Source organism: Thermobia domestica, chromosome 9, assembly GCF_964235325.1.
Source record: "Thermobia domestica chromosome 9, izTheDome1.hap1.1, whole genome shotgun sequence".
NCBI lineage: Eukaryota > Metazoa > Arthropoda > Insecta > Zygentoma > Lepismatidae > Thermobia > Thermobia domestica.
The window spans coordinates 55766455-55784997 of record NC_137462.1 but is presented as its reverse complement, the minus strand read 5'-3'; the positions used below and the strand labels follow the sequence as shown (position 1 = coordinate 55784997).

Sequence of the window (18543 nt, the reverse complement as noted above, 5' to 3'; positions counted from 1 at the left end):
CTTGAAAATGATAATTTTATCTGTATTTTTTTTTCTAGTTGTGGGAAATTAATGAAAGTAGTAGTGTGTAGTATGACAGCGATATGTCATTATCGAAAAATGTACCTACCTGTGTTGTTTTTTCTTGGCTGGAAAGCTCATTCTAGTTTCTTATAACAGCGAAACACATTTCCTTCCATAATTTCTTCTTTATATATATTTCTTCTTTAACGCTGAGCGTTTCTCTATATCTTCAATTAATTTCTCATAGTCTTTATCACTAAAGACATGCTAGTCACTAATCAAAGAATGTATTAGTTTCCATTGCGAACACTTCTTTTCACGCGCTACACACGGAACGAACTGTTACATGAAAAAAAAAAAAAAAAATGTAGAAAACATTTATTTTTTACCTTTCTATTTGGAGGTACCTCGGCAACTTTTCTGTCGCCGTCGCCTCAGTGAGCAGACTCCCATAAGACTCAATGCATTTTTAGATGTTGCGCAACTGTTCCGTCGCCGAGCTGTTGCCCTGCTTGGCGACACCTCGGCAACTTTTCTGTCGCCGTCGCCTCAGTGAGCGGACTCCCATAAGACTCAATGCATTTAGCCAGAGCAACAAGATAGTTGCCCGACAAAATGTTGCCAGTGAGCGGTAGGCCTTAGATGTAACAATCCTCTGTGTTGGTTCAAGAGAGGGTTTACCGACATAGTTATACCGGAAATAAATTTCCAGACACATAAACATCCGGGCTTCCTGCAAACATGAGGAAAATATTTTTATATCAAAATTGAAAAGAAACTGGTATATAGATACAACAGCTCGAAGCACAAAGGAGTTAGAAATCAAATGACAAACCTATAGAAACATTTTTTTTTTTAAATAGCTTTGGTATTTCGATCTGCATCCGCCTAGATATCATAAGTCGGAATTACAACTAGGGGGAAGAATTTATTTTTATTTATTTTTTTAAAGGGCTTTCATATTTACTACATGAGTGCACGGCAGAGAAGAAACTTTGCCCCTTTTATTCAGCGCATTTTAAAGATGAAATTAAGTGTCCCGAATTTTCACTTTTCAAAGATAGCATTTCTGTATGGAAGTCATTGCCATTCTGTATGGAAGACACATTATATGATTGACCAGGAGAATCATCTTAGTGATCTATGCCGATTGAGATCAAATTTGGCAGCTAGACACTGCACATGAAATAAGCACACATGTGATTTTTACTTTCTACGGGAAAAAAATATTGGGGCATAAACCCAAGGATAAATCCGATGCATTCGATGTAATAGATAACAGAAAAATATCAAACTACATGGATCAAAATGAAAGAAAAAGTAATAATAATATGTTAGTAACTCTTTATGGGCTATCAACCAGGTAAAGGTATTGACATCCGACGTTTCGAATGCAGACATCGTTAAGATCCTGAAGAACCGGAAACGTGAATCCAAATGTCCTCTTGGTCAGTTTCGACGTAGTTTTTTTTTTGTTTGTTTGTTTGTTTGTTTACAAGAGCTCTTGTCAAGGATATGATGCAGCTGATAGGAAATCACTTCTGCCCGTCACTATCGGATTTGTTCCAGTATACACTGACTTCCACGTTATTTTCGTATGATGGATGTTTACTATGAACAAACGGATGGAGTAGCCATGGGGTCTCCTCTCTCTCCTGTCATTGCCAACTTCCACACGGAGTGGTTTGAACATGAAGCTCTCGATGCAGCGGTTCTTAAGCCGTCCTGCTTCTGTAGATACGTTCACGATACTTTCGCTGTCTGGCCACATGATCCTGAAACACTACAAGATTTTCTGGAATTTCTCAACAGCCATCACCCTCAAATCACTCACCATAGAAACGGAGCAGAATGGATGCCTCCCTTTCTTGATATTCTTGTTCGCCGTAAACCTGACGGAACATTAGGAGACAGTGTATATAGGAAGCGACACAAAGATCTTTATCTGAACGCAAGCAGCTTCCATCACAAGTCACAACGTCTTGCAGTGCTAAACACCCTGACCCACGAAGCAATGTCTGTAAACGAGCAGGAAAGTTTACAAGAGGAATTTAACCATCTTCGTTCGACGCTACAAGAGAATGGCTACAATCTTACAGATATCAAATGGCTACCAAAAAAGGGCCGTTACTTCGTAACACAAAGTAATCAAAAAAGTTGAGTGTGAGCATTATCTCTCTACTACCGTATTGACTTTCATCGGCTGTGCCTCCGGGAACTTCAGCAGATTATTTGCCAGATATGGTATATAAGTGATTCATAAACCTCCAGCCAACATCAGATCATTGCTTAAACCAGTGAAAGACGGTCTTCACCTGCGCACTCCTGGTGTATACCGTATACCATGTGAATGTGGCAGAGCATACATAGGACAGACTGGACGTACAATAGAACAACGATGCAAACAACACAACAGCTAATAAGACTTCAGCAATTCCAAAAGTCAGGACTAGCAAAGCATAGCCTTGGACACAGAATTGGTTTTACAAATACCATCATAGTAGCCAAGTGCAGCAATTTTTTGAAACAGAACTACTGGAAGCCATAACTATCTCAAGACAAAGAAACAGTCTCAATAGAGACAATGGGTTTCAACTCAGCCCTATTTGGTCGGCCCTTCTCAGGAACAAAAAACAGACTCTACAAAGCCATTTTTTGTAGCCACAACAACCGTTAATCAGGAGCCAGCATCTTTCAGCCAATCAGTAGGCAGCATTTCCCTCAGCCAATCACAAACCCCCACTCGTAGCTCTACCCCTAAATAGGCATTATATATAGATATGCTCACGTCTCCGGTCTCTTCACTACAATCCCTGAAGACGAATTCGATGTCTGCATTCGAAACGTCGTATGTCAATATCTTCACTTAATTGATGGTCCGAGAAGAGCTACTAAAATCACATCACCAGGAAAAATTCAATCCTGTCTTAATTACAATATTTTTAGAACCAAAGCATTAGACACAATATTCTCTTAATTAAATTAGATCATAATGGAGGAAGAGGTGTAGTACTCTCATGGTTCACTACTTACTTAAGTAACATTTTACAAGCTGTCAAAATTTGAAATTTCACGAGTGAATTTAGAAAGGTTAGCTTTAAAGTACAGAAGGAACTGTATTAGGCACAATTTTCTTTATAATTTACCTAAATGATTTGTACAATTTAAAAATCAATGGCTATACTTTTATCATTTGCGGATGATACCATCATAAATATTGGACGTGTAGAAATTTACACAAATGTGAAAATAACTTTCAATATGGTAAAACTATGACTTCATCAAAATCCTTTGGTTCTAAATTTAATAAAAACTAATTCTATTGCGTTAATTAGCCAACCTCAAAACTTGTCTTTTTTTTTAAATATTATAATTGTATTAATACTATGCATTGTAACTGTAATCCAATTAACAAGTTACTAATCAGAGTTATTTAGATGTAACAATTAATGAACACTTAAAGTGAACATCGAATATTCAACACGGAAGTAAAACATTGACAAAACTATTGAACAAATTTGTACAACTAAGAGGCTGTTTACAATTAAAGGTTTCATATATGGTGTATTACGCATTTATTCACAATAATCTACAAAAATTGTATTTTAAGTGGGATGCTGCCTACGAAACGCATATGAAACCCTTTCAAATTCAGCAAAACAAAATAATTTGAATTTATTTAAAGAAACCAGATTTGAAAATCAATATAGAGAATTTCCAGTTTTAACCATTGAAAAATTATTTATAAAAACTGTACTTTTATACGTAGAAAAACAAGAAAACCTATGGAATAAACTAACACATGGGTATGGAAAGAGAAAAATAACTCCAAAATAAATCAAAATTCAGATAAACAATTAAAAATAGTATGTTCTTCACATCCATTACTCAACAAGAAATATCATTATATGTAAACCAATTAAAAATAACAGCACCAGGTATGGGCGAAATAAAAGATAATATATTGAAAAATGATAAAGAAAGCATAACTAAATCATTGCAGTATTTTATATATATATATATATATATATATATATATATATATATATATACAGAGAGAGAGAGAGAGATTTTATAAACAGACACTTTCTCCGATCATTTGAAATAGCACTAGTAAAACTATTACTTATCAAAGAGTCAAGAAACCACTTAAATAATTATAGGCCAAAATCGCTACTAAGTACAATTTGAAAAACATTAGAAATATTGTATCAAAAACGACTAGTTTCTTTCCTTGAATCTAATAACATATCAAATCACTTGGTTTTAGCAAAGAGAGGACTACATCTGATGCATAATTTAATTAGCAGAAAAAATAGCAAACTACATGGATCAAAATAAAAAATAATATTCAATCTAAGTGTACAGTGACATTTCGTGCTCAAATCTTCCATAAATTAAAAAGGTATTCGTTATTTTGTATCTTCAGAGAAAGTACTTTATTCAGATTCACATAGCTGATGAGATAGTCTGCGACATTAAATTATCAGTACAAATATCTTGAATAATTGGGCGCCGATGACCGTTTGCCTTGTAATCCATTAGTCATCAGTTCAAGCTCCGAATCTGTCATTCTGACGACTGCATAGTTCATTTTATCATAACAAAGCAATTCGAAATAAAGAATTTTAAAATACTAAAAATCAAAATTACCCGAATTCCTCAACTAAATCACTTATCTCGTCTCCTCCATGGTCAAAGTAAGAGAAGCTGTCGTCACTGCTACTGCAGTCCTCACTTCAGTTGATAACAACTGGTTGAAGAATCCTATCCCTTGAACATTCACGTAGATAACCCTTCTCTTGCAGCATTTCCGCATGGGCTATGCGTTTCTCCCAATCACTTCTTCTCACCGAATCCAAAATGTCATGGGTTATTCTCTATATGTCAGCTAATTTAAATGTCTTGTTTCGTTTAGCTACTCCTCCCTTCACTTTTGCCCAGATCAGCTCAACAGGGCTGTATTGACAGTGGAAGGAAAGGTGTCTAACTTCCTGACTATACCAGACAGCGATTTCGTCGAGCTCAAATATTTTTTCGCTGACACATTTTCGACGACTTTCAACAATAGCTCGCCCTTGTTTCTCTATCTGAGTGGGAGATGTTTCGTGGTTTTAGCCACTGGATGATCTCTGGTTGGTTGGTTGAGTAGCAAGGATTTTTTTATCAGTTAGCGCTGAATGGTATTTTGCATTGTCCATTATAATGATACAACCCTCTTCGAGACTATTCAATAGTTGAACAAACCACGCCTTGAATATTGCAGTGTTCATCTTGCTGTGGTAGTCTCCATTACCTCCTTTCTTGGACCAAAAAAATCCATTTACAACTATCAATAAATCCAAATTTAGTCCCTCTAGCGTGACAAATAACTAGCCTTTTACCTTTTCCAAGCGAGACTTTAAGTCCACCTATGCTGTCACTTGTTTGCCAAATGTGAACTTTGGTATGATTCTATTTACTCCATGTCTCATCCAAATAAATCCTTGGTCTTGTGTCTTGCTTTCGACGAAGATTGTGCATCTTTCGAAGAAATCATCCACACATCATCCTTGTGTGCCACAATACCATTTTTTCCATTAGGAACAGTCGACCATCGTTGCACTTCTTATACCTAAACCCTAACTTGTGCAAAATTCGGTATACAGATGTCAACGACCATTAAAAGTTTATCTTTTGTTAAAGGAGAATACGAAGCTTTTCTGCGGTAGGAAACACTTCTATCGTACATTTCGTGAACAGTTCGTTTCACGACATGCTTTTCAAAGTCATCAAATTTTGTAGCGGGTTTGTTCGACTTGCATTTTCTTCTCTTATTAGAATGAAAATGTCCATCACTTTTAATTTCACAATTCATTCGTTGAACATCTATCCCATAGGCTTCATCCGTCAGTTCTTGACATTTTGACAAATCAATATTTCTTCTTACATCTTCGTCATTTTTTTTTCTTTCTTCGGCGTTACACACTCAATTGATGAACCGGGAAGCTCATTCATAATGTATTTCAAGTAACACTAACACTACACATAAAGCATTAATACTTACATATTAACGGTAATAAAGTAAACACAAATCAAAGACAAGCAGTCACAGGGAATCACAAATTACAGAAATTAAAATATGAAGTAATCTAAATGTACCAAACTTCAAAACGGGCACGAAACATGAAATCTTGACAGTGACTGAGCGAGACAAATGTTGATGTGGCAAGTGCGTAGGATACTCGTTGACTATTGCTCTTTCCGCCCACTTTTTGTTGCGTGCGCAATCTATTTATATTTTGGGGTTATCTATAGTTACTTAAGTAACATACTAGGGTGGGTCGTTTTGCCACTTTTTTTTCGGAACGAAATATAATACCTGGCAAAAGTGGCCCACCCACATGGACATTACAGGTATAGATTTTTTTTCAAATCAGATAATATCTTCTGTGAGAACTATTGCCTCAAAGTTTCAAAATTTCACTGAAAATTACAAAAAAATACCAAAGTTGTTCATGAATTTTAGTTATGTTAAAGTAAACATATTTTTGGATTTATATCTGCCAGATGCTATGAAAACTGACATTCAAGTCTCAAAATGCCAGTTATATGCCCCAGAGGGGGGATGGGGGTGCCTCCTCTGGGGCCCGAAAAAGGGGGCAAATTCAGTACAATCAAGCGTTTCTACAGCTATTTTCGTCCTTGCCTTTTCCTTCTACTGGTGGTTCATAGTGGTAGCAGAGCATCGTTATTTTTCACCATGACACTCCCACCCCTCCACCTCACAATACTGCAACGCCCTTCTGTCCCGATCTGCGTAACTCAGCGTCACTATCAGGAACGAGCCGGATACGCTTCAAATTGGGCGCCATTTCTCAAGCGCTATATTTGGTTACTGTTGCCTTCAGCTTATATGAATTGGCCGTTACAGATAATAGTTTGCTAAACACTATTTTCACAGAAAAATCTGTATTTCTTTTTTAAGACAGTCAATCTTATTTATTATATCACAAAAATGACTTCAGTGACAATGAAGCAGACCTTGAAGAGAAAGCAGAGGAAAGCTCTTCTGAAGAAGAGACCAAACCCAGAGACAGAACATCTAAACCGAAGCTAGATTTGACTGAAACTGCTATGATTGCTCAGAGATACAATGTAAACGAAAGGGCTGCGGCACATATAACATCAACTGTGCTTCAGTCAGCTTTAAAGACTGGAATTATAACTTTTCAACAATCTAGCAACATAACTCTGCTTTTATTGTGGACAGGAGCAAAATAAGGCATGCGAAACTTAAAGTTGCTCGGAATTTAAAAGAACATTCTAGAAATGTTGATCCCATTAAAAGCCTATACTTTGATGGTCAAAGGGAAGACACTAAAACACACGCAGGCATCGTTACAGAAGAGCACTTATCACTTGTGGCTGAACCTAACTCTCAATACGTTGGTGACGTGACACCATCCTCTGGCTTTGGCCATGACGAGACCGCGGCTATTTTCGAGTACATCATGAACAAATCGAAGGTGGCTTTGATGAAGTTGAGGTTCTTGGATGTGATGGAACAAACACTAACACTGGTTGGAAGGGAGGTATTCGTCGAAAATTAAAGGAACTAACAGGCTATTTGTTTCTTGCATTTTAATGAACTGCCTTTCCGAGCTCTGTTCACGAATATTGGCGCTAATTCAAGCCCCTATTCTTACACAGGTCCCATAGGTTCAAACCTATCTGACTGTGAAAAGCTTCCAATGGTGTAACTGAAACCAATAAAATGTGACTTACCTCATCATAGTCAGAAGAGCTCAGAAAACTCAGTAAAGACCTGTGATACTTATCTCAAGTCTCCCATTGCTAATGGTCCTTGTCACGTCTTTGAGAACTTTCACAGGTCTAGATACTTACCAAATGAATACCAGGCTGTAATCCGTTCATCCATTCAGACGAATGCATTTCTCGCACTCCGAGAGAATGTTCTTTTCGCCATGATAACTGATGGTCTACTTGCTGTCCGACAAGATGTATTACATAAGATTCTTAGTGCTCGAAAACACGAAGCAGAGAATCTTCATAACACTATTAGATATAACATCATTCCCAGACTGAATTTTGAGGCGAAAGATAACACTGAAATGATCTTTTGGGAAAGCACTGATGTTTCAATAACTGTACCAATAGTTCTAAAGACGGTATCAAACAAATAGCCCATGGACAAACTTTCACTTTCTAACAACACTGTGCTAGAATAGTCCTCCACCCGCACGATGGCAGTAGAACGGATAGTGAAATTAGTCACTGAAGCAGCCTCCCGAGTATGTGGCAATGATGCTAGGGACGGGATGATCAGGTCAACCTTACTTTCTAGGCAAGCGGTGTCTAAATTGCAATCAAAGTCCCAATTTGTGAAAATTGTTCCTGACAGTGACGAATTGGTTAGTTCATCCATCCCTATATATGGTTGGTTGGTTGGGTAGGGCTGGCGGAGGAGCCTTAGGTGCAGCCACATCCACGTGGTAGACGCTTGAACAGGCTATATGACCAGGTGAGCGAGGACCTGCAAAACCGCTTTATTGTACTGAATTTGCCCCCTTTGCGGGCCCCAGAGGAGGCACCCCTATCCCACCTCAGGGGCATATAACTGGCATTTTGAGACTTGAATGTCAGTTTTCATAGCATCTGGCATATATAAATCCAAAAATATGTTTATTTTAACATAACTAAAATTCATGAACAATTTTGGTATTTTTTGTAATTTTCAGTGAAATTTTGAAACTTTGAGGCAATAGTTCTCACAGAAGATATTATCTGATTTGAAAAAAAATCTATACCTGTAATGTCCATGTGGGTGGGCCACTTTTGCCAGGTATTACATTTCGTTCCGAAAAAAAAAGTGGTAAAACGCTGCACCCTAGTAACATACTACAAGCTGTCAAAATTGAAATTTCACGACTCAATTGAGAAGGGTTAGCTATGAAGTACTACAAAGAACACTGTTAGGTTCAATTTTGTTTATAATTTATCTAATTGATTTGTACAATTTAAAAATCGATAGCTATACTCAATTACCACAATATCTATTGTAGGCACAAAATGAGAAGAAACTTATACAAAAGCGAAAATAACATTAAATAAGGTAAAACAATAGCCTGAACATAAATTCTTTGCTTCTAAATTTAACAAGAATGATTGGACAACCTCAAAACTTGGTTTCTAAAATATTATAATTGCGTTAGTACTATATATTGTAACTGTAATCCAACTAACAATCCTACTAATCGCAATTATCTAGGTGTAAAAACAAATTCAACATATAAGAAAAAGGTGAATATTCAACTTTAGGTGAATATTCGAATGTAACAAAAATAATAATAATAATAATTATTATTATTGTATAAATTAGTACGATTAAGAAGCTGCTTAGAATTAAATGTTTTCCATATGATGCATTACTAAGGCTATGAGACGTCCCGATTTAGCCGGGACTGTCTTTCCTTTTCATTCCCTGTTCTGACGTTTTTCAGACTACAATCGGGACGCAAAAATGTCCCGGATATTTAACATTCTCATTGAAACATGTTAAGTGCCCTTCGTAAACAAAATACTGAAAATTGGAAATGAATCCTTCATTTCTTTAACTTTATTTTTAAAGCTTATCAGAACAAAACGAAACAAAAAATACTTCTTTTTAATAACACTATCCACTTTTTATTATAAAAATCATTATTTGCATATAAACAAACACCGAACTGTGTACCGCTTTCAAGTGTCCTTTGTCAGTGAGCAACTATGTTGTTGATTGTTGTAGGACAAAAACAAATACGGTAATCAGAAAATATCAAACAAAGGAATAACTGCAATTACAATTAATCCCTCTTTTTTATTGGAAGCTTCGTGCTGTGAACGAACTACTTCATGTTCTCTGTGTTTCTTGATTTACCCGTGCTATGATATGTAGGAGAATTATCGGGGTCATACGACTGCCGAGTTATTTGAAGTGTCAGTGATGGTAACAAAAAGTAAGTGTGCTTTTAACGATGTTCTCCAGAAAAAGAAAAAAAAAGAAATCAAATTCTGAAGAGAAATATTTCTGATTCTGACGTACACTGTAGTAGATATTCTTCACATTCAGTATTATTCATGGCGAAAGGCCAGACATTAAACATAATGTGAACAGTATAAAGCACAAAAATGTTGTGAGTGCTAAAGTGTCCAGCTCCTCCTTGATGGTGGTGTTTTTTAAGTGAGAGTTTCGGTAAGAAGGAGTTCAAATTATCTGCCACAGAAGGAAAGTTCGCGTACCACACTGTAAACCACAATCATAGTTTTATATCTATGGACTGCATTTCCAAAGTAATTCAGTGTATATTTAAGCCAAAATTTAGTAGTGCGCGCACTAAATACGAGCAACTGTGATGAACTTGTAACTCCCTATGCTACATCTGAACTTGAATCCGACTTCATCTCAGTCATGACGGATGCATCAACTATAAAAACGTTAAAATCTTTCCAGTGCTAATGAAATATTTTGACAGTGGAAAAGGTATACAGGTAAAACCATTGGAAGTTAAATCATTACCTGGGAAACAGCTGATATTATGAGTACATACTTAATTAAATGTTTCAAAAATATCCATGAAAGTGAGAAAACTGTTGCTCTTTGTGCTGGTAACACCAACTGTTATCTTAAAGAGTCTCAAGGAAAGGAGTTAACAATGTGTTGAAGAAACTGAAAGAGAACTTCGGCCATAATGTACTCGGTATTGGGATCACATTCAGATCACATTATTCATAACACAATTCGAACTGCTGCTGACATGCTTCCAGTTGATATCGAAGGCATCGTTTCCAAAGTCTATTCTTATTTATACACCGTGTGAGTAGAAAAGTTAAAGGAATATTGTCAATTTGTCGAACAGGAATACGAAAATATCTTAGGATACAGCAAAACAAGATGGCTCGTCGTCCTTCTTCCCGCTGTGGAGCGCCTACTAAAAGTGTTTGAGGCATTTAAGTCGTATTTTCAGTCTCAAGATAACTGACCATTTATCATGAAGTTATTTTTCAAAAACACTTTGTAATAGACTTGGTTATTTGTCGTTCACAACCAGGCATCCATTTTTCTAAGTCTGAAGATTGCTTTCTCTCGCCATCAGTAAGAACAGTACTTGGTAAGTTAGAAGGAATTCAGTCCAAAGTTCACAAGTTTTCGCCAACACGCGTACATGTATTTTATCAAACTGGACTAGATTGTTTGAACAAGAAGTCTGCAATATTTCAACTGGGTAAACATTACAGCTGTTCTTAGGTGCGAAGAAATAGAAAAGACTGTAAACTTCCTTTAAATACCTCTGCATAGGAACCTCTACTTCCTTCTACCTTCACTCAAGATTGATGAATGTGCGTATTATGATGAATTTGTGTGCATAACACAGTTTGTCACACTTGATAAATTGGATGAGTGGAAGTCAGCGAAAATATCATCAGATGAGCGCTGGATGGAAATTATCTCCCACTTTAAAAGTAACGAAATATCCTATTTAAATTTCATCAAGCTTGGCAAGTATCTCCTGTGTTTGTCAGGAACCAATGCGCCGACAGAGCGAGTGTTCTCCATCGTAAATATTATTTTGGACAAGTGAAAAGTCTAATCTCTCAATCGAAACTTTAAGATCAATCTTAATTACAAGAATAAATTTTGGTTACATTTGTTTGAACTTTTATAAAATTATGTACCAAGAAAGACCTGTTTAAAGAGAATCCATGACTCACAGAAATATATGTGAAATGGTGTATGTGTGTGAGGGGGGGGGGATGGGGCACTCTCCTGAGGGTGCGGAATTTTTAGAACATTAAATTATATTCCAGCATTGTGTAAGTTAATTTTCCAGTATTAATTGCTATTTTCAAAAATTACTTTCCAGCCTATTTTTGGTTTTAATTAGTTACTTTAAACATGGGAAAGAAAATGCTGAAACTAGTCTGCAGTTGGATAAAAAAAAAAATCAATTATTTTTCCTTTGTTTCTATACTTAAATTCTTTAGAAATTGGCCAGAAATTTCGTATTTTATTTTTTTCTGTTTTCCGCAGACAGTCCGCGTTCTCTTCAGTAGTGACTTTAGGGGTAATTATATTTTTTAAAAAATCATGTAGTTTTCAACTTTATTATTAAGCGGACATGGTTCAATGCTACATTGACCATCAAATGTAAATTAAAACGGTTGCTCTTAGTATTCGGGAGGTAGAAGGTTCGATCTCAGCCGCCAGCCACCCAAGTTTTTCCTGTCCCACTAGACAAATATGCGAATGGTACCGTCAAATTAGGCTCTACACGAAAATTTAATTGAACTGAATACATTTTATGCCCTGTAGGTGTCTATGACTCAGGCCGGGACAGGGAAGTGGAAAGGACCTTAAAGATTAATTAAACTCTTTTTGTAAGGGGAGGAGAGGAAGATAACCTAAGAAAGGAACATGAATTATTTGCAGCATTATCATCATGAAGAATCAAGGAATGAAATTAAGATTTATAACAGTGTAAAGCAACAATTAAACATTTTATTTCTTCCCTACGCTTCCTCTACTATGTGTCGTTATAAAGGGTAGTTGTCAAGTATAATGAGTGTTAAAAAAAATAAAATAAAGTAAAATAAAACGAAAGATAAAGAGGAACAAGTCCCACAATAATTTTATGGGATTGTGCCCCAAATACTCCCAGATAATAAAATATAAAGACATTTGTAAAGGTCAATAAATAACGACTTGTTTTCTTATAGACTGAAACAAGATAGATGTACAAAATTTGCATTTTGGGCTCACCAAGCGATTTTCAAGTCTCGATTTCAGACTGGTTATCAGAATGAAAGAAATAAAAGAAATTCTAGCCAAAGAAGAGGACTATAATAAAATATTAAGTACAATAACAAAGGAATATTCAGAGTTAAGAAAACAGTTATATATTAGGCAACAAGAATGAGAGATAAGACTTATTAGAAAATTTGTTAAAGGACCTAATGTTATGTATATTTGGAAAGAACGAACGTGTGTGCGAATGTGAATCTTTCAGGACCGGAGGTTTTTCTCCAGGAACGAATGATTTCCGCGTGTTCCGGAAGAACGAAAGTGTGAATGCATGAGCTCGATGCATCCCCCGGCATCCAATCGGATAGGAACTGCTGATGTATCGGGGGGGGGGGGGGGGGTGACTGTGAATCGGTGACGGGAAATCGTGTAAACTTCAACATATAAGCACACCAAGATCTTAGGAATAAACGCAAAACGATATAAACAAGGAAACTGATAACATGGTGGCCGTTTTGCGATTTGGTTGCGTATGTGCCACCACCGGTCCCAGCGCATGGCTGTACGACACAACTGACCAGGGCCCGCACTAAGTGCTCCGAATGGGTCCTGGACTTCAAGCCGCTGCACTGAGGAGAATATAAGCATAAAATCAACCAAGGAACATTAAGTATTTGCTTTTGACATGGGGTCAATACGGAACATTAAAGTTTACACGACTAGTGAAACAGTGAAATGTGTAAAACTGTAGTGTAGTGAATGTAGTGTTTTTCGTTTTAGGTGCTAGGACGTGTATCCACACACAGGAGTATGAAAGCGCTTATGTTAGGTGTCAGTGTCGTACAAGTGTTTAGTAGTGTTTAAGTAAGAATGTAGAAGCATAGTGCTTGATTAGGAGAATATGGTAAATTCTATGAGCGAGAGACCCAAAACAACAAACAGATAAAAAGTCATATCATACAGGTGAAGTCTCAGCCTAAAGGGACCTAAAAACAAGTGAAAAGCCATGTCATACAGGTGAAACCTGAATCTAAAGAGAACCTGAAGGTAGAAAAGATGATGATACAGTGAAACTTGGAAGGATAAGTATGACACACAAAACCAAAGAATGATGGAAACAATGGTAGACTGGAGTAAAACCTAACTTGAGTCGAGAAAATAAAATAGAATAGGTATAGTTAGTTAGCTTTACATTACAACACTAGTTAGATAGGTAAGTTACAAGTATATACCTAGTATTTGTTGATTTTCTATTTTATATATATATATATATTATTTCATTCATTCAATTTTGTGTTTGTGCTGTGGTCTCGCCCCAAAATCCCCTCCCTCGTCCTTGTCCTTCAAACAAAAATGAACGAATGATGAAATAAATAAAGCAAAAGAAGATTGCAATGATGATAGCCCTGTTTCGGTTAAACTTTCAGATGCCGAAACTGAAAGGTCGCGATCTTAGTTAGGTAGCTTAGTGAAAAAATCGTGCAAAATGTGATACCAAGATACCACTTTCAGGGGTGATGTGTACTTATGTAAGGACAAAATATGGATATAGACCCAAACTTCTAGGGGCGTGGTTTGCCTAGTATGACGTCATCAACATGGCTGACAGCTGAATTAATTTCCTTAAATTAAAAAAAAATAAATAAATAAATAAATAACTTGGCTACCGTTCAACATAGAAACTTCGTTCGTTCTTTATTTTTGAGAACATACTCCAGATCTTGAATTGTGTAGAAAATATCTTATATATATGGCCTCCATTTTTAAATATGGAGTCTCAAAGTGAAAAGAAAGCATTACTCGAAAACAATTCTTGCGTTTAACTGTGAATAACTATGAAACGAATTCACAAAAACACTTTGAATCAAAATCCCGCGTTTCAAAAGCTTTCAAACAGCACATTTATCATTGTTGTATCAGTGTCATTAACAATTACAAAATTAATAGTTTTATTTGTTTTTGTGTTTTTCAAGGTTCGCCCTTGAGTTAACTTCTGCTTGGGATTTGTCTGGAACACATTTCACAGAGAAACAATGTCGAAGTCTCAATTAATCAGTCCTGACCAAGATTTGCAACGTGTAGTGAGTGGCAGACCTGAAAACAACATTAACTGGAACCTATGTATTTTGTGTCAAGAACATTCATCTGAAAAACTCGTGTGTCCAGCAAAAACCAAAAGATCAGATGTTGGTGTCGGATACAGGACTTTGTGTAATGATTTACTATCATATCAAGAAAACAATGGGCTTCCATCTAACATCCGTCTTGAATTACTTGATGACGGAAGTGGACTCGAGGTAACCAGAACCAGAAATGAGGGTAAATTTCATAAGACGTGCAGAAACAGATTCGACCGAAGCAAACTTCAGAGGATAATAACAAAAAAGCGAAAATACAGATTGAATCTTTGATAGTGCCCCATCTACTCGTTCAACGTTCCACGCAGGTGACGTCAAGTACACATGTTTCTTCTGTGATGCAGACGCCACATTTAATGTACTGGTCAACGTTCGTACTCTTGAATTAAGTAACCGAGTTCGTGATGCGGCTGTTACTTGGTGTGACACTAAGGTATTGGCAAAACTTAGCAGCGGTGATATCGTCGCTACGGAAGCTAAATATCATAAAAAGTCTTTGGCTCAGTTATACAATCGTGTACGTAAAGTAGCAAGTAACAGGAAGAGCACTGAAGAAAATTATGCATTAATATCTGGGATGGTGCTATCGGAAGTGATTTCTCATCTTCACGATGCGCTGCAGACAGAAAGCCTCCCAGTGTTCAAAGTAGCTGACATTTAAAAAAAAAAAAAAAAAAAAAAAAAAATGTAATTCGTCGCCTGACCAAACTTGGTGTTGCTGACGCAGAGAAGACGGTACACAGCTCAAGGCTTCGGGAGAGAACTCTAACCTATATACCTGAGCTAACAGAAGTAATGAAAGGGAAATATATTCTTCTTATTAATCAGTCTAATGTGGGAGATGCTGTTCACAGTGCATGTATGTATAACTGAACAGGATGGAATGTCCTTAGCTAGAGCAGCATCTATTCTAAGGACCCACATTTTCAAATCTACCCCAAAATTTAATGGACATTTCACCAGCAAGAGCCAAATGGAGTCCGTTCCTGTAGTGCTGACAATGTTTATGAGAATGGTTCACGAAGGGCCAAACATTTCAAATGAGGAATGTGTGGATGCGAATACAGCAGCATTATCACTATTTCAACTAATTAACTTCAACTGCGTAAAGCGGAGACGAAATAATAAGTGTCAAGTGAAAACCCGTTATTCCCTGGAAAATGAAACTACCTTACCACTGTACATAGGCTTGGTTATTCACACGAAAACACGGAAGAAAGGCTTTATAGAACAACTAAACAAACTTGGATTATGTGTATTATACGATCGAATTCGCGAATTATCAGCAACACTAACCAATAAACTTTGTCATTATATTAAGGACCAGAATGCCGTGTATCCTCCTGGTCTGGTTCCAAATAGATTTATCTGTGCTGCTATAGATAATATCGATCATAATCCACCTTCGAACACTTCCCAGGAAGCGTTTCATGGTACTGCTGTATCATTAATTCAAAAAGTGTCCGACGATGACAGTGCTCCCCATTTGTTGGTAAGTGATAAGGAATGGACAAAGAAGATCACTAGCTCATTCCCTGATTAGTACACTTGCATCCCTACAACATCAGTGAGGAAAACTGCTGAAATCACTGCATTTGAAAATGAAATTTTAACGTTTAGTGCAGAACACAATCATTTTTGTGACAAGTGGCTGCAAATGGTGGAAGAAATTGATCTCGAAAGTTCTGAAACCATTCAGCATATTGCGCGGAGTGCTTTTCTATTCTACAGATGCTGGCATTCCTCCTCCATCAAAGAGTGCATATGTATTGCTACCCGTATTGTATGATTCGATAACATCACCAGCAGTCGTTCGTCATTGCTTTGATATCATTAAGCAAGCACTGCTGTCGTTAAATTCAGGCCAGATACCTGTGATTACGTGTGATCAACCAGTGTATGCTATTGCGAAACAGGTGGTGTGGTCCATGAGAGATCTGTATGGAGAAGACAAGGTAGTTGTAAAGATGAATGCATTTCACATGGAAATGGCTGTGCTGAAAGTGCTAGGGGACCGGCTCACAGAGAGTGGATGGGCAGAACTTCTTTCAGAATCAAAGGTCCTCACTTCTGGTAAAGCTGAGCAGTGTATTCGAGGTATTCATGTTAAAAGAACAAGATATGCACACAAGGTTACATACGCAACACTGTATCTACTTCTAAGACAAGCATATCAAAATAATTTGTCTACAAAGATTGATAAGCAACCGAATTTTGAGGAGGGGATTACAATTCGTCTGAACGAATCCTACCAGTTCAAACACGGGTACACAGTGTTTCAGCTGAAGCCTTTACTGTTCCTTCTTCTCCACAGCATTCGGGCAACAAATTTTGAGAAGTTCATCCTTTCACTAAAGTTGTTGTGCCCATGAATGTTTTCTATTGATCATACACATTATGCAAGGTGGATGCCAGTTTTCATCAACACTTTGGAAGAGTTAAAGACAAAACATCTATCTATTTACGGGGAGTTTCGGCAGGGCGGATTTGTTGGTTCCACAAGTGGACGTCTCTACACGTATATCGCATGATCACATGCACGAACAGTGTAATAAAGATCTTAAGGGTGATGGAGGCGCCGTTGGGTTGTTTGACAATCCTGGAGCTCTGTTGAAGTGGTTACTTTCTGGACCCGTTATCATGAACCTGACTCATCAGTTTGAGAATGACAGTAGTATATACAGCACCATAAATAACGACATCGAAGTCCACCATGAAGACACGCCAGACGTTAACAAGCGATTTTTCAAAGACGTTAACAAGCTAATGGACGTATTCCAGCGAGATGATCGAAATCCATTCACTCAAGAAGATAATGTGTTTTTCTCTCTATCGAATGGAATTGTAGCCGATGATGACGCAGTACGTTGTATTTGCATTGCTGAACCCGATCGACTTTGTATGCTCGACAAAGAACAATACCAAAATTACGTAAAGGATCGCCTTGTGGAACGTAAGAAGTTAATTTATGATAAAATTCCCAGGAACAACCTTCTTCCATTTGATCAACCTGTACACAAAGTAACAAAAGAACAGCAGAAAGTGACAATCCTAAAAAATGACTGTGCTCTATTTAGCCGCCTATTTATAGCATGTCAGACACGAGAAAGCGACCTCTCTGACTTTTTCACACATGAAAACCTTGAGTTTCCTTCATCACTATCAGATGATGTAACTCTTCACAAAGCCAAAAAATGTGACATCATCACATGCTTAGAAAATTGTGGAGATTCTCAGCACAGTGGAGCCAATCGCTACATGCATAATTGTGGATGGACCGGCGATCGTCCATATGCTGAAACCGATCCCCCAGCAGACATTCGAAGAATACCGAGACATAATATTTTATTCCTATATTGCAGCGATGTTATCCAAGTTTGAAAGAGTAAATGTTATCTTCGACGTTTACTTGCAGCGTAGCTTAAAATTGAGCGAGTGGAGAAAGCGTGGTAGTGCACCACGAGTCAAGATAAGCGGATCAGCACGTATTCCTAGGAACAGGCCTATTTTCCTACAAAACGCCGAGAATAAATAAGACCTTTTCAGATATCTTGTTAGTAGTGTGAGTGAAATTGAAATACTACAAGAGAAGACCATTATTTTCTCCAATGGCTGTGGGTT

The 18543-nt window shown here is 37.1% G+C and overlaps 2 protein-coding genes across 2 annotated transcripts in view; one reads left to right on the top strand and one right to left on the bottom strand.

Moving 5' to 3' along the window:
- Positions 1–18543, bottom strand: part of LOC145694666 (zinc finger and BTB domain-containing protein 41-like) — a 93614-nt gene that overhangs the window by 33487 nt on the left and 41584 nt on the right. The window lies entirely within an intron of this gene.
- Positions 1604–2164, top strand: LOC145660813 (uncharacterized). The gene has a single exon (XM_081726231.1). It carries the CDS (start codon positions 1604–1606, stop codon positions 2162–2164), a length of 561 nt encoding a protein of 186 aa, XP_081582357.1.

Bases quoted from the DNA above. Each gene is read 5' to 3' on its own strand.
- LOC145660813 (XM_081726231.1), top strand. From the start codon at position 1,604: ATGGATGTTTACTATGAACAAACGGATGGAGTAGCCATGGGGTCTCCT.